This window comes from Chelonoidis abingdonii, chromosome 11 (assembly GCF_003597395.2).
Source record: "Chelonoidis abingdonii isolate Lonesome George chromosome 11, CheloAbing_2.0, whole genome shotgun sequence".
Lineage (NCBI taxonomy): Eukaryota > Metazoa > Chordata > Testudines > Testudinidae > Chelonoidis > Chelonoidis abingdonii.
In genome coordinates this window covers 21,529,304-21,544,651 of record NC_133779.1, presented here as the reverse complement: position 1 = coordinate 21,544,651, position 15,348 = coordinate 21,529,304, and the positions used below count along the sequence as shown (strand labels likewise).

Genomic DNA, 15,348 nt, shown 5'->3' with positions numbered 1-15,348 from the left:
CCAGGCCATCAGTTGCTAGGAGACAGAGTGCCCGGCATTTAGGTGCACTGGCCCCTTCCTCTGCAGCAATCACACACCCTTATCCCACCACCTAGATACTTAAGAACTGCCTAGGGGACACTGAGGCACCAACACAGTGTTCAGAGCAAACATTAAGAACAGTCCCAGTTCAAAACCCCTGCAGCCCGACGCCATTTCCCCGGCAGGAGTGCTGGGGGGGCAGGCAGCGGGATTGCTGGTGGAAGGGGTAGGGAGGTCTCCCCCCCAAACCCCAAAACTGTCATCTGCCTCTGCACAGACACCCATAGCTGCAATCGCTGTTTACTGCCCGGCTGTAGCACACCGTTGCAACTACTGGTAAGGATGGCACCTGCCCTGCTCTACCCGCCTTGCTGCGACTCCTAGCAGCCCCGACGAGAACCCAGGCATCCTGCGCCCCCTCACCTCCTGCTCTTTGTCCCCCCACAGCTCCACCAAGGACCCAGGAGCGGGGAAGATCCAGGACGTGGCCTCCTTCCGCCGCCACTTCCGGATGGGCTTCATGACCATGCCGGCCTGGCAGGAGCACACGCCCCACCCCTGCGCCAGCGGCATGGCGCCCCGCTCCCTCTCCTGCCACTCGGTGGGCAGCGTGGGGAATGGCGAGGGGGCCACCGGCGCCAGGAAGCCCCCGGCCAAGCCCAAGCGCCACCCCAGCACCAAGCTCAGCATGGCAGGCGAGGGGCGGGTGGCAGAGCCGGCCGAGCTGGCCGGCAGCAGGAAAACCGGTGAGGCATTTGGACTGGTGCAGCTGGGGGGGAACATGGCATTCTCCTGTGTGCCACTAGGGGCGCTGTGCTGCAGGGAACGGGGCAAGGGACTCAGTAGGGGGCTGCCCTCCCCTGCCAGGGCAGAGCCAGCCCCAGTGCTCTGGTGTCCAGGCCGAACCTCAGCAACCCCCTCCCGCCCCGCCGCCTCGGTCAAACCCCGCGTTCCTTTCCAGTCCTAAACAGGGGAGCCGCTGTGCCTCACCCCAGAGCTGGGCGCATCTCATTGCGGGCAAGGGGGGGTCCCTGGGTAACCAGCAGCCCCGCCCCAGAGGTGGCCACATCTTATTGCTGGGCAAGGGGTCTCTGGGTAACCGGCCGCCCTGCCCCAGAGGTGGGCGCATCTCAGCGCTGGGCGAGGGATCCCTGGGAAAACCAGCCCCCCGCCCCAGAGGTGGCTGCATCTCAGCGCCAGGCAAGGGGTCTCTGGGTAACCAGCCACTCCACCCTAGAGGTGGCTGCATCTGAGCGCTAGTTTCTCCCTCTCCCAGGCCCCCAGAAGTCATGCTCCGAGAGCCGGGAGCTGGGGCGCAAGGTGCCTCCCCAGAAGCCTAAGCGGAGCCCCAACACCCAGCTGTCGGTCTCCTTCGACGAGACCTACTCCAGTCGCCCCCTGGTGACCCCCACGGGCGGGGGGGCGCCACCGCGGTTCGGCCGGGCCTTCTCCCACGGTCACGCCAAGGGCTCGGACCCCGAGGATGAGGAGCCCGTCTATATCGAGATGGTGGGGGACGTTTTCCGGGGCGCCGGAGGCCCCCAGCCGCCCCCGGCAGGGGAGGACGACTCTGACGAGAGCGAGGCAATCTACGAGGAGATGAAGTACCCGCTGCCCGAGGAGGCCAATGGCGTGCCCGCCTCCCCCCGCCCGCGCCAGGCGAAGGCGGACAAGGGCAAGACCTCCCCCTGCGACATCCCCCCGCCTTTCCCCAACCTGCTCCAGCACCGCCCGCCCCTGCTGGCCTTCCCCCAGGGCCCGGGTAACAAAGGCTACAAAGCGGGCACCCAGGAAGCCTCCAAGCTCCCCGTGCCCTGCCATGCCAAGGAAGCGCCGGCTGCGCCCCATCCACCGGGACACCCAGCCCTGGCGCCCTCCGGCCGCGCCCGCAGCCACTCCACCCCGCTGCCCCCGCAGCCGGCCGGGCAGCAGAAGGCGGAGAAGGAGCTGCCCAGTTCCCACAGCCTGATCTGCCCCCCGGCCAAGCCGCTGCCCTCCATGCTGCCCGTGCCACAGCCGGCCAAGGATAAGCCGGCGATGTCCTACACCATGGTGTACTCGGCTGTCAAAGTCACCACCCACTCGGGGCTGCCAGCCGAGCAGAAGACGGAGAAGGAGATCTCGGTGCTCCACGGCATGCTGTGTGCCCGGCCGGCCACCGAGCCCATGGGCAAGCCAGCCCTGCGCCCCGCGCCGCCCCTGGGCATGCTGTGGACTTACCCAGCCCCCTGCGGGGTGATGAAGCGCCCACCGGCCTACGAGAGTGTCAAGGCGACCGGGGCCAAGGCCACGGTGGTGCCGCCCATGGTGAAGTTCCAGCTGCAGGACCGCGGGGCCTTCGCCAGCATCGCCTGCTCCCACGTGGTGGCTGGTGCCGACGAGGAGACGCTGAGCATGGGGTGGGCACTGCAGCGGAAGAGTCTCTACGCCAACCGGAAAGGCAAGGAACCGGAGAGTGAGTATTGGGAATGCGGCTGGGGGCTGTACCCTCTGGGGGGCGCCAGCTCCCACCCGACCCCAGGGCAGGGACTGGCTGGCTCAAGGGGCAGGGAATGGGGCAGGGGCCTGTCCCCTCTAGGGGGCGCCGGCTCCCACCGGCCTCAGGGCAGGGACTGGCTGGCTCAGGGGGGTGGGGAATGGGGCAGGGACCTGTCCCCTCTAGGGGCACCGGCTCCCACCTGGCCCCAGGGCAGGGACTGGCTGCCTCAGGGGGCAGGGAATGGGGCAGGGGCCTGTCCCCTCTAGGGGACGCTGGCTCCCACCCGGCCCCAGGGCAGGGACTGGTTGGCTCAGGGGAGTGAGGAATGGGGCAGGGGCCTGTCCCCTCTAGGGGGCGCCGGCTCCCACCCGGCCCCAGGGCAGAGACTGCCTGGCTCAGGGGGGTGGGGAATGGGGCAGGGGCCTGTCCCTAATGCGGGCACTGAGGGCTCGGGATGGAGGATTCAAACACGTTCCCCTCTGACCCTGACCTTTGCCCTGGCAGAGCCTGCCGAGGGCGCCCAGGTCTGGAACGGCAGCGGTGAGGCACAGCTGAAGCCGGAGAGGGAGGAGAAAGCCCTGGCGGGGCCTTCGCTGTCAGGGATACCTGTCCGGGCCCCAGGCCCCGAGGGAATGGTGCCCAAGATGCCGGGCAGCCGAACGGGGTTGCCTGTGCCATGCCAGACCTTCCCTGCCTGCCACCGCAATGGAGGTACCCCCGGGCACTGTGAGGGAAGCGGGATGGGGGGCTGCCCCGGGATGGGGGATTTGGCACGAACTGGGGGAGCTGAGATCCACAGGGATGGGAGCAGGAGCCAGCACTCGCCTCTGGCTCAGAGCTGATCCCAGTGGGGTTATGCTGGGTTGCAGGGTGGTGGGGGGCGGGGCAGGAGGATCAGTGGGGGGTACGCTGCCATGGGGGGCAGGGCAGGGGGTGCGGGTTATGGGGTGACCCATCTCACGGCTGGCTTCCCACTCTCCAGACCTCACCGGGGGTTACCGCCTGGGCCGGTCAGCTTCCACCTCCGGGGTGCGACACACCGTGATTCACACGCAGAGGCCATGCAGCCACCCCAAAGACGCAGCCAGCCTGGTAAGGTGTCCAGCACCCAGGGAGACAGGCTGGGCGCAAGGAGGCCAGGCCTGGGCTAGCAGGGGCTGCGGGTCGGGAGTGAGGGGCGCCGGCAGGGCTGGGCTAGCAGGGGGCTGTGGGTCGGGAGTGAGGGGCACCAGCAGGGCTGGGGGGGGCAGGGCTGGGCTAGCAGGGGCTGCGGGTCGGGAGTGAGGGGCACTGGCAGGGCTGGAGGGGGGCAGGGCTGGGCTGGCAGGGGCTGCGGGTCGGGAGTGAGGGGCGAGAAGATCAGCACACAGTGCTGTGGGACACGGCCATATGACGCCGGGGGCACGGCCGCATGCCCACCACGCGCTTGGGCCAAGCCAGGGAGGGCGGAGGGGGTGAATTGCGTCGGCCGTGACCTCTGCTCCCTGGCGGGGCCCATCCCATCGTGCCTCGCTAGAAGAGAGCCGGTTGGCCGGCCAGGATGCTGACTGCGAGCGAGGCCTGGATCGGATGAAGTGGGGGAGGGACACCCAGAGGTGATGGACAGCACCCCTTTCCGCTTGCCCCTGGACCGGATCTGGGTGGGCGTCACAACCAGGTGTCACCGGTGGCCAGGCGCACCCAACTGCGCTTGCCGTCATCATAAGGGAAGAGGGTCAAGACTGGGGGGGAAATCAAAGCTTCCGGGGGGGGGGGGGGTTACAGAACAAAACTGACTCCCTCTGGCTGCCCCACAGACTCCCAACGCTCCCCTCTGGCCCCACTGGGTACAGTCCTTCTCAGCCACCAGTCCCGTTAGCGTTTTATAGACAGACGGCTGGACCGACTTGGGACGCTGGCATGCCTCCGGACCAACCACCAGGACGCCTGGGTTCTCTGCGCCCTGACATATTTAATTCACTCGCCAGGGGATGGAAGGCTGTCTCAAGTGTATGAGTAATGAAACTGCTTTGCAAAATTTTATGCTGGGACGGGGCTCGGGAGGGGGGGGGGGGGCGTAATTTTATAGAGAAATAAAGCATAAAGCAGGGTTTCCCGTTCCAGCCGGCCTGCTTCCTTTCCGCCCGATCGATTTCAAAGGCAAACATTCGCCTGGGCGGGAGGTTCGGTTTTAATTCAGGTTGGCCGGTTTAGGACGGGGTTGGTCCCCTCTCCAGAAGCGGTTTCCAAGGAGAAGGTGGAAGCAGAGAGGTTATTTTAAATGCAGCTGGATCACTGCTCTATACGCGGAGGCTGGGTAGGCGGTTAACAGCAGGTAGGGCTGGGAGCAGGACTCCTGGTTCTCTCCCGCTCTGGAGGGGAGTGGGGGTCTGGTGGGTTAGAGCAGGGGGGCTGGGGCCAGGACTCCTGGTTTCTCCCCGGCTCTGGGTGGGAGTGGGGCTGGGAGCCAGGCTGCCTGGGTTCTCTCCTGGCTCGGGGGGAGTGGGGTCTGGTGGGTTAGAGCATGGGGACTTGGAGCCAGACTCCTGGTTTCTCCCCGGCTCTGGGGGAGTGGGTTGTGGGTTAGAGTCAGGGTGAACCAGCTGGAAGCCAGGACTCCTGGGTTCTCTCCCCGGCTCTGGGGGGGAGTAGGGGCAGGTGGGTTAGAGCAGGGGGGCTGGAAGCCAGGACTCCTGGGTTCTCTCCCCGGCTCTGGGGGGGGGTAGGGGCTGGTGGGTTAGAGCAGTGGGGGCTGGGAGCCAGGACTCCTGGGTTCTCTCCCCGGCTCTGGGAGGGAAGTGGGGGCTGGTGGGTTAGAGCAGGGGGGCTTGGACCCAGGACTCCTGGGTTCTATGCCCAACTTTGTCCCTGGTGCAGTGTGTGACCTCAGGCAAGCCACTTTCATCGCTCTGTGCCTTTGCTTCCACCGGACAGGCCTCAGCTATGCTGCTCTGGCTCCAAGGCCCGCATGGCCAGATCTCCTGCTCTCTACCTGTTTGGCACACGGGCCAGCACTCTTCGCTAGCCCCGGTATCCGACAGGCGCACGCGGCTTCGCTTTGACACATGCGGACAGCAGGACGTGGAGGCTGGCTCCACTGATCCTGCCAGCTCGCAAGGCGCTTCACACTCTGGCCGCGTTTTCACGAGGAGGCAGTGTTCTGAACACATGAGCGGCTCCGAATGCAGAACATGTGGTAGCAAGCAGCCGGGCCTGGGGTGGAGCCTTGGGATTGGAGTGTGAGCTGCTACCACACATGAAATGCATAAACAGCCACCTCTCCACACACCAGAGCACTCACCTTGTTTCCTAGCATAGCAGGTAGGCACCAAAAAAATCTATCCCTGGGGCTCTGCTTCGGAGAGAATCTGCAGCCCTGGTTCCACCCCTCTTCCCGGCCGACCTGCGCAGCAGTTGCCCAAGGGGCTGGTTTTTCCATCCAAAAATGCTGTTTGATGCAAATGGCAACTTCCCACAAGCAGGCATCTGGTTGGGCAACATTTCTTTTCAGCGCAACCTTTGGAGTTTTCACGTCAAATTGTTTTATTTCAGCTTAGATTATACATGATCATCATCTGTCAAAATAAACTCCAAATCAATGTTTCTACTTTAGCTAGACAGATTTTTAAAAATGTAGATATTAGTAACCAGACCAATATGATTCTTATATAGTATAAAGAATAATATAATCTCATATTTTTTAAAAATTCTTCAGCTAAAATAAGAACACTGTTTCAATTTTGACTTTTTGTGTTTACATATAACAATCCAATCATTAGAAACTTGTTTCAATCAAATTTTTAGCTCATATACAGTATAATTATATATAATAGTATTTATGATACTAGAAATTAACATATTTAAACAAAATGTTTTTTTTAATTTTAGATGATAATAGGTATTATAAATAAGGATTCGATATTTATTGGTAAATGTTGGTCAACATGGATTTCACCGGCCACGAACAAACCAAGGAAAAAATATTTCCATCAATGATAGTCAACATTTACAGATAGACAAAGGGAGAAAAATGCAACTTGAGAACTTATTCGAGTTGAAAGGTATTTACTTGGTATATTTTCACGTGATATTGACAATTTACGTTTTAACAGCCATAAAGCTTTAACTTTTTGAATCTCAGTCTGTACTGTCATTAATTATTGTCCGACCTTCCGTAATTTGTCTCAACTGCGAAAATTTAGAGCAAAGGCCCGCGTCCTGGCCGGCAGTGGAGCATCTGCTGAAATGCTGCCGAATTTCTGCAGCATTTTGGCTGCAATTCCTCTCAATCATGCCGCTTGCCACTGACAAGCGATGTCATCGAGAGGCGGCGCCGCCGAAATGCCACAGAAATTCGGAAGCGTTTCGCAGACGAAAAGGTTGGGGACCACCGATTTAGAGCACTCAAAATTGAAAAAAAAAATCCATAATTTTGTGCAATTGTGAACATTTAAACCAATAATATATAAAAATCCCTAAAAATAAACATATTTGTCAAAATTATTAACAAATGGAATTATCCTAAGCCTACATACAATTTATGAGTGAATCTTAAGCAAACATGGTTTCAATCTGACTTTTTTCAATTTTAGATAGAACTATCAATTTCAGTTCTAAAATACTATTCTTTCTGATATATTCTGGCTTTTTTCAATTTTAGACTGATTACAAATACACGGGACCCTCGCTAGAATGCGGGATTTGGGATCCATGCATGCTACCGCATTAACGCAGGGAGTGCGTTAAAATGAACTGCAATTAAAGGAATTACATTTGGGATCCATGGCCGCGACTGCGTTCTATGCGAATTTGCGCTATATAGACATGCATTCTAGCGAGGGTCCAGTGTATATCATAAATACCAGCATCATAATGATCTTATAAATGATCTAACTCTGAAACAGTCAGGTTGAAATGAAATGTTTTCATCTTCGATAATCTACATTGTAATTATAGAGATGTTTTATTCTTCTGTGCCGTAAATTGTAATATGAAAAAAATTAAAAGTCAAAATTGAAACAAACATTTAGCATAATGACATGATTTCCCCAAGCTTCACTTACCGGGGAAGTTAGGAAGTCTTTGGTTTTCATTCTGATCTGGAAGGAAAAGCAATTTCAAAATGACCAAATTTCCCACAGAATGAGAATTCTGCTTCCCGCAGGTGCCTCGGGGCCTTGGGTCTGCACTAGGGTGACCAGACAGCAAATGTGGAAAATGGGGACAGGAGGTGGGAGGTACCAGGAGCCTATATAAGAAAAAGACCCCAAAATCGGGACTGTCCCTATAAAATCGGGACATCCAGTCGCCCTAGTCTGCCCTCACTCCACTCCTATCCCAAAGGACAAGGTGAGGATTCGTGGTACCATAATCCCCCCACCCCACACACAAGTGTTAATGGAGGGATTCCTTATCTCGCCACATGCAGGCAGCTACACATACAAGGCCAACGCACACTGTTACACTAGCTCGAGTTGGAAGTTATTTTGGCAGCTTTGTGGAGAGGCGGCTTCTTAGTTTCTGCATTTCTGGAGCAGGGGAGTGGGGGGTTCATACTCTGGACTCAGTTCTATCCTTAGCTCTGGGAGGGAAGTGATAACTAGTGGTTAGATCGGGGGGGGGGTGTGCTCGAAGTTGGGATTCCTGGGTTTTGTGCCCAGCTCTGGGGTTGGAGGGGGAGGAGTATGGTCTGATGCTTACAGCAGTGGAGACGGGGACTCAGGACTCCATGGTTCTATCCCAGCTCTACCTCTGCAACCCCCAGCAAGTCGCTTCACCTTTTGGTGCCTTGGTTTCCCCTCTCGCCGCGCTGCAGCAGTGGCGAGGCCGGATCTGTGTCGCTACAGTGCTCTGGGATGCAGAGACAAGTGAAGGATTGTTCCTCAGATTACCCTTCTTTCTAGCCAGGCGCTTTGCCACTGTGCCGGGGCGGGCGTGGGCTCTGCTGAGTTTGCTCCCGGGGCTGTAGAACAAAGGACGATGACAATGGATTTAAAGTAGGGTCACTGCAAAAACAAACACACAAAGGTGTTGCCAAAACAACCAAGATCCCGAGTGTTGAATTGCCTCTGTGTTTAGGATTCTTTATTTTGGGGGGAAGGGGGATTTCTTTTGTAAAGTGATTCTGTGCACTATTAAAAGAGAAAGCTGCAAACTAGCCTCTCTGTCCGGGGACTGGCGTTTCTTTCATTCAAGGCAGGGAGGCTGATGGGCTGGGCCAGGGCGGAAGCCTGAGCCAGTCCTGAGCCCAGCGGGGATCTGGGCTTCCAGTTAAAAAAGAAATTGCTAGCTCTTGCTTCAGCCAACCACGTGTGGGGCTACCCCACTGACTAAGTGATGCTGCCTGAATGTGCAGAGAGCCTGAGCCCATCTGTAGGAGAGGAGGGAGCTGCCCCAGTGTGATTGATGCACCTCTGCAAGGTGGGCAGAAATCCTCTGTGTCCCACAGGAGAACACGAGACGTGGCGTATAAGTGTCTTAAAGCATCTTTCTCCTTCTACCGGCCCAGAGAGACCCCAGCCATCTCAATGGCCTGTTGACTCTGAAGTCTAACAACGGTCCTTTCACTGTTTCAACGGGGACCCTCACGCTGAAACCGACAGATTGGGCTAGCACCATTAGCTAGCTCAACGCTGATCCAAGCAGGCAAATTAGAGGAACCAACGTATTCGAAAGGCTTACACAATCTCCTGGGAGAGATGCTAGCGGGGGGAACAGTTTGTCACCCTGAATGTCGGGGCTTTCTCTGATCTAACCCAACCAGAGTTATTGGGCTCTAGATCTTCCACACTGGGCAGGAGGGGATTGAGGAGCTGTTGTGGGTTCAAACGGGGCGTTAAGAAGGAGGAGCACAGGTGAGGGAGGACCCTGCCCCTTGGAGCTCCGGCCAGGCTGCTTGGCACAGCACTGAGTCACTTTAACTTGTGACTGTCTCGTTATCGGCTCCTGTTGACTAGAGTTACCAGATAGCAACTGTGAAAAAACAGGACGGGGTGGGGTGGGGGGTAATAGGAGCCTATATAAGAAAAAGTCCCCAAAAATGAGACTCTCTCTTTCAAAACGGGACATCTGGTCACCCTACTATTGACAGGTTTTCCCCACTGGCACCTGGAAGCCAGGGAGAGGTAGACTCCTGCTAGACCCCGTGGAAGGGAGGGGGAGTGTGTGTTCCTTTCCCCGGGGGGAAGGCAATCCTAGCCCCTGGGACGGGGCTGGAGGGCTGAGTCTCCCACTCCCGGACCTGTGCTGACTGGGTGAGTACAGGGCCCCAGCACACACCAATCCAAGCACCCGACAGCTCCAGGGATTCCTAGAGCTGGCCGGGCCCATGAGATCATCCAGTCTTGAGCTCAATCCCACGTGCTGGGGTAAAGCATGCGCTGCAGGCTCCAGTCTGGAGGTGAAACCTGACTAGACTCCCAGGGTAGGATTTGAAGGCGTTCAGCAACCCAGCCAGGCAATCCTTTGCCCCCGTTTCACCCAGGACCCTAAACGCAAGCCCCACCCCTCCCTAATAACCCGCTCATTTCCATATGTGCCTACTCAGCACAAGATTTGTCCCTAGGGTGACCAGACAGCAAATGTGAAAAATCGGGATAGAGGTTGGGGGGCTAATAGGAGCCTATATAAGAAAAAGACCCAAAAATCGGGACTGTCCCTATACAATCTGGATATCTGGTCACCTTATATATCCCCAGCCAGATCCCCGCTGAACGGAGGGCTGAGTTTGACGGTAATCAGTGCTGAAAGCGGGAGAGAGAAAAGAAGCCCCCCAGCGGCAGCCTGGCTTGTGCTGCGCTCTGGCAAAGGGGCGGCAGGTTGAGGGAAAGAGTCTGAATATTTCAGCCCTCCACACTTCCTTCTCTCCCCACCGGAAACACAACTGGCTCGTTTCGGGACCCAGTGTCTTTCTGAGGGCACCAAGCGGACCAAATTCAGACCAGAAAAGAGGCGCACATTTTGAACAGGGCGAGGAACAACCCACAGGAACAACTTCCCAGGGGCTGCGGAGGGTTTCCCGGTTTCAGTGGTCGCCATGTTAGTCTGTATCAGCAAAAAAACTGAGGAGTCCTTGTGGCACCTTAGAGACAACAAATTTATTTGGGCATAAGCCTTCATGGGCTAGAACCCACTTCATCAGATGTATGAAGTAAAAGATACAGAAGCAGGTATAAATACATGAAAGGATGGGGGCTGCTTTCCCAAGTGTGAGGTTAGTCTAATGCAATAAATCAACGAACAGCAGGATACCAAGGGAGGAGAAATAACTTCTTTAGTGGTAAGAAAGTGGCCCATTACAGACAGTTGACAAGAAGGTGTGAGTAACCGTAGGGAGAAATTAGTATTGGGGAAATCAAGTTTAGGTTTTGTAATGTTTTCCCGTCACTGGCGATTTTAAAATCCAGACGGGAGGTTCGTTCCAAAGCTCGGCTCTTGCTCAACCGGGGGATTCAGTCCGAGCAGTTTCCTGGCCAAGACTGTCTGAGAACTTCACCCACTTAACCCTGGATTCAGCTCAGTCACTCATGCCAGACTAAAGCATTTTCCAGAAAACCTCCAGTCTGGATGGGAAGCCCGCTGCCCCGCTGGGGGGGTTTGGTCCAATGGTTAATCACCCACATTGTTAAAAACTGGTGCCTCATCTCTCACTGGAACATGTCTGGCTTTAACTCTTAGCCACTGGGTCTTGTTCTGTCCTTCTCCACTAGACTGCACGGCTCATTAGCACCTGGCATTTTCTCCCCATGAAGGTACTTAGACACCACAAGTATCAGGGGGTAGCCCTGTTAGTCTGAATCCACAAAAACAACAAGGAATCCAGCGGCACCTTAAAGATTTATTTGGCCATAAGCTTTCGTGGGTAAAAACCCCCACTTCTTCAGATGCATTGAGTGAAAGTTACAGCTGCAGGCATTATACAATGACACATGAAGAGAAGGGAGTACCTCACAAGCAGGGAACTAGTGTCAGAGCCGATTCGATCAGGGTGGATGGGGTCCACTCCCCAGGACCAGTGCCAGGGTTTCTGGCGCCCTACGCGCCAGGCCATTTCGCCACCCCGCGCGCGGGTCTTGTGGCTCCGGTGGAGCTGCCGCAGGCCTGTTGGCAGGGCACCGGGAGCCGCGGGACCCAGCAACGTGCGAGAAAATGCTCTGCGGCAGGTCCCGGAGCCGCGAGACCAGCAGGGACCTCCGCAGGTACGACTGCGCAGCGTCACGGAGCCGCCTGCCGCTCACCCCCATAATGCTGGGCGCCCTTAGGTGACTGCCTAAGTCGCGTCTAAATGGAAAGCCGCCAGCCCCTGCCACTCCCAATGCTAGCATGCGGCAGGTGTGAATTTAAGGAGGGGCAAAGCTGCTTTTTGTAATAAGCCAGCCACTCCCAGTTCCCTGTTCAAGCCCAAAATTAAATGGTGTGTAAATTTGGCCAAATGAATTCTTAGTTCTGCTTGCTGTTTCTCTTTGAAGTCTGCTTCTGAAGTTTTTTTGTTCAAGAATAGTTACTTTTAAATCTATGATAGAATGTCCAGGGAGGCTGAAGCGTTCACCTACCGGCTTTTGTATGTTACCGTTCCTGATGGCCGATTTGTGTCCCTTTATTCTTTTACATAGGGACTGTCCGGACTGGCCAATGTACACGGCAGAGGGGCATTGCTGGCACATGAGGGCATATATCACATCAGTCGATGTGCAGATGAATGAACCCGACGGTGTGACTGATGTGGTTGGGTCCTCTGATGGTGCCACTAGAGTAGATATGGGGACAGAGTAGGCAATGAGCTTTGCTACAGGGATTGGTTCCTGGGGTGGGGTGGGGTGTAGTTGCTAGACACCACAGTCACTTCTCATTCTTCTTTTTGATAAGCTAAACAGATCGAGCCCCTTGGGTCGAAGGCATGTGCTTCTGATCCTGAATAACTTTTTGGTGGCTTGTTTCTACCCCACATTCTGAGTTTTTAACATCCATTTAAAACGGGGCCACCAGAACCAGATGCAGTACTCTAGTATCCATCTCTCCAGTTCTGGGGAACGTTCAGCCTGTCCAGTTATATAGGTTCGGTCTACCTTGCAGAAGAAGGTGCGCTTTTAACAGCGCAATTGCTGTGTGTGGCTCTTGTCACCACAGTTACGGCAGGACAGGTCACCTCGGCCCAAGCAGCTGGGTAACGTTAACAGCAGTGCTGCACGAGGGAGGGCTGCAGGCGTGCACAGGAGTGGAGCCCAGGGCAGCCCTCGTGCTATGACACAAGTACCATTTGGGGGGAAGTCACGCTTTCACGGTGATGTTCCCTCCAACACACCAACAGCCCAGCATGTTTCAGTCACACGCCTTCCCTCGCTCCCTGGAACGCCTCATTTTCACAAGAACACTTGCCTGGAGAGAGATGGACTAGCTCCTTCCTCTGCTGCAGCCTCGCGGTGAATTTCAATCAGACGCGTGGGGGTGGGGAGACAGATACACATGTAAATGGGTGAGGACAGTGCATCTGAAGACCCACAGTGCCTGGCTCAGGCCCACCTCAGTTTCCCTACACCCCCCCCTTTGGCTGACACCAATCATAGGCTTGATCCTTCCACTGCTCTGTGAACTGAGGTACTCGCGTAAGGCTAATCTGCACACTGGGCCCAAGGCTATAAATGGGAGCATTACTTAATAATTGCTTTTTGTTGTTGTTCTTCTCTGGACTCCAGAAGTGTCCACTGCTTTTGCCCAGAGCAGGACACAATATCCCAGATGGGCCTGGAGCCCAGATGACAGCAAGTGAGTGAAACAAGGGGCGGGCACACTTTTTGCAAGAATCCCCTTCAAACAGCTCATTAGCAGGGTTCCTGTGTTTCCACCATGCCTACTCCACCCCCTTGCATACTGGGGGCTGCGAGATCTAACGCTGCAAACGTGTGAAGCAATCAGTCCGCCTTGGTGTCTTTCCGCCTCCAAAGGAAACTGCAGGGGTGATTGTGGTTTTCCCAACTAATCTCTTACACTTCTAAAGCAGGTTGGGATTGTAAAACAAACCCAGAGATGCTTTATAAATAAGGACCCCTTGCCCAGCGCTGAGATGCAGCAAGAATTGGGTAGGGGGTGGCTGGTTATACACCTGGCACTGAGATGCACCTGTGTGATGAACTGGGAATGTTCTTAATGTTTCCTCTCAATGCTGTGTTGGTGCCTCAGTTTCCCCTATGCAGTTCTTAAGTATCTAGGTGGTGGAATAAGGGATTGCTGCAGAGGAAGGGACCAGTGCACCTAAATGCCTGGCACTCTGTCTCCTAGCCTGGGCCCCTCCCCTGCAAAGGTGCCAACTGAAGGTGTTGGAGACAAAGAGATTAGGCGACCTCCTGGCCCGGGAAAGGGGCTGAGCAGAGAGGAGGGGCTGGAGGGGGTTGTTAGCCTGGAGCTGGCTGAGAGCAGACGTGGGGGTCTGGCTCACTGCCCCCGAGAATCGACCCGGCTGTGGGGTCCGGTTCGCGGTACCTACAAGCTCTGTTTTAGACCCTGTTCCTGTCATCGAATAAACCTCTGTTTTACTGGCTGGCTGAGAGCCACGTCTGACTGCAAAGTGGGGGTGCAGGACCCGGTGGGTTCCCCAGGACCCCGGTGAGGCGGGCTCGCTATGGGAAGCGCATGGAGGGGCAGAGGATGCTGAATGCTCCAAGAAGAGATCCAGGAGCTGAAGCCGTGTGAGCTTCTTGCCCTGAACAAGTCTGCTCCAAGGCAGAGGAGGCTCCCCAAAGTCCTGCCTGGCTCTGTGGGGAGCAATTCCAGAGCATCGCCCGGGGACCCCGTGACAACCTGCCTCTGGGGCAGGGCAACTGGTTATATGGAGAGCCCTTCGTTCATGCTGAGATGCAATCGTCTCTGGGGTGAGGAGGCGGTTTATATAGGGATCTGTTGCCTAGCGCTGAGGTGCAGCAGCCTCTGGGGTGAGGTAAAACAGCTGTTTACAGATGGGCAGTGCTGACATGCAGCCACCTCTGGGGGGAGGCAGAAGTCTGGCTGTGCGTTATAAACCTACAACCCTACACAGTGGTGGATTGGGGGCAGAAAGCGAAGAAGGATCCAGAAGCTCCAGGTGTGAAATTAGTCCGCGGAGCATCGCTCCAGACAACTTACGTCTCCGTACCGCTCCGAGCACGACGGGGGACCCAGCCAGGCACCCCAAGCAGCTATGGGGGGATGAATCCCGCCTGGCTTTCTTCCCAGCACTATCGCAACTGCATCCGGCACTGGGTCTGGCTCTCTGGAGGGGAGGCTGGGGCTCCGACGGGGGGACCCTGGGTCCCTGGGGAGGAGACTGGAGCCCTGGTGAAATGACCCTGGGGAGGAGGGGCTGGGGGTCCCTGGGTCTCTGGGGGGGGAGACTGGGGCCCCAGTGGGTGGACCCTGGGTCTCTGGGGAACAGGGGCTGGGGGCACCATTGGGGGGCCATGGATCTCTAGGGGGGAGGGTTTGCATGCCCCAATGGGGTAGCTCAGTGGGGCAGGGCTAGGAGCTGTTGGGTCTCTAATGGGGGGAGGGGTTGGGGGCCCCAGTGGGGGGCCCCACGGCCTCTGGGGGGAGCAGCTAGGGGCCCAAGAGGGGGGCCCTGATGGGGGCCCCTGGGTCTCGGGGGTAAGGGCTGGGGCTCCCTGGATCTCCAGGGGGTAGGGGCCCAATGGGGGGCCCCTGGGTCTCAGGGGGGCCAGAGCTGGGGGCCTTGGTGGGGTCCCTGGATCTCCAGGGGGTAGGGGCCCAATGGGGGGCCCCTGGGTCTCAGGGGGAGGGGCTGAGGGTCCCAGTGGGGATGGGACTGGGTCTCGAGGGGGCAGGGAACCCCAGTGTGGTGGGGGTCTGGGGGGGTCTCTGGGGCGGGGCTGGGAGCCGCTGGG

The 15,348-nt window shown here is 56.9% G+C and overlaps 2 protein-coding genes and 1 long non-coding RNA gene across 3 annotated transcripts in view; 1 reads left to right on the top strand and 2 right to left on the bottom strand.

Moving 5' to 3' along the window:
* Positions 1 to 4,205, top strand: part of NYAP1 (neuronal tyrosine phosphorylated phosphoinositide-3-kinase adaptor 1) — a 9,656-nt gene extending 5,451 nt beyond the window's left edge. Inside the window, exons 2-6 of the mRNA XM_032762938.2 lie at positions 469 to 767; positions 1,298 to 2,476; positions 3,005 to 3,211; positions 3,483 to 3,592; positions 4,158 to 4,205. Coding sequence (XP_032618829.1) covers positions 469 to 767; positions 1,298 to 2,476; positions 3,005 to 3,211; positions 3,483 to 3,592; positions 4,158 to 4,205 — 1,843 coding nt within the window. The remainder of the gene's footprint in view (positions 1 to 468; positions 768 to 1,297; positions 2,477 to 3,004; positions 3,212 to 3,482; positions 3,593 to 4,157) is intronic.
* The window catches only part of PPP1R35 (protein phosphatase 1 regulatory subunit 35), an 80,469-nt gene that overhangs the window by 39,479 nt on the left and 25,642 nt on the right, over positions 1 to 15,348 (bottom strand). The window lies entirely within an intron of this gene.
* Positions 5,104 to 8,433, bottom strand: LOC142047448 (uncharacterized). The gene is made up of 3 exons (XR_012656716.1): positions 8,257 to 8,433; positions 7,543 to 7,578; positions 5,104 to 6,054 (listed from the first exon to the last, which is right to left on the bottom strand). It is a non-coding gene; the product is annotated as an uncharacterized LOC142047448 (long non-coding RNA).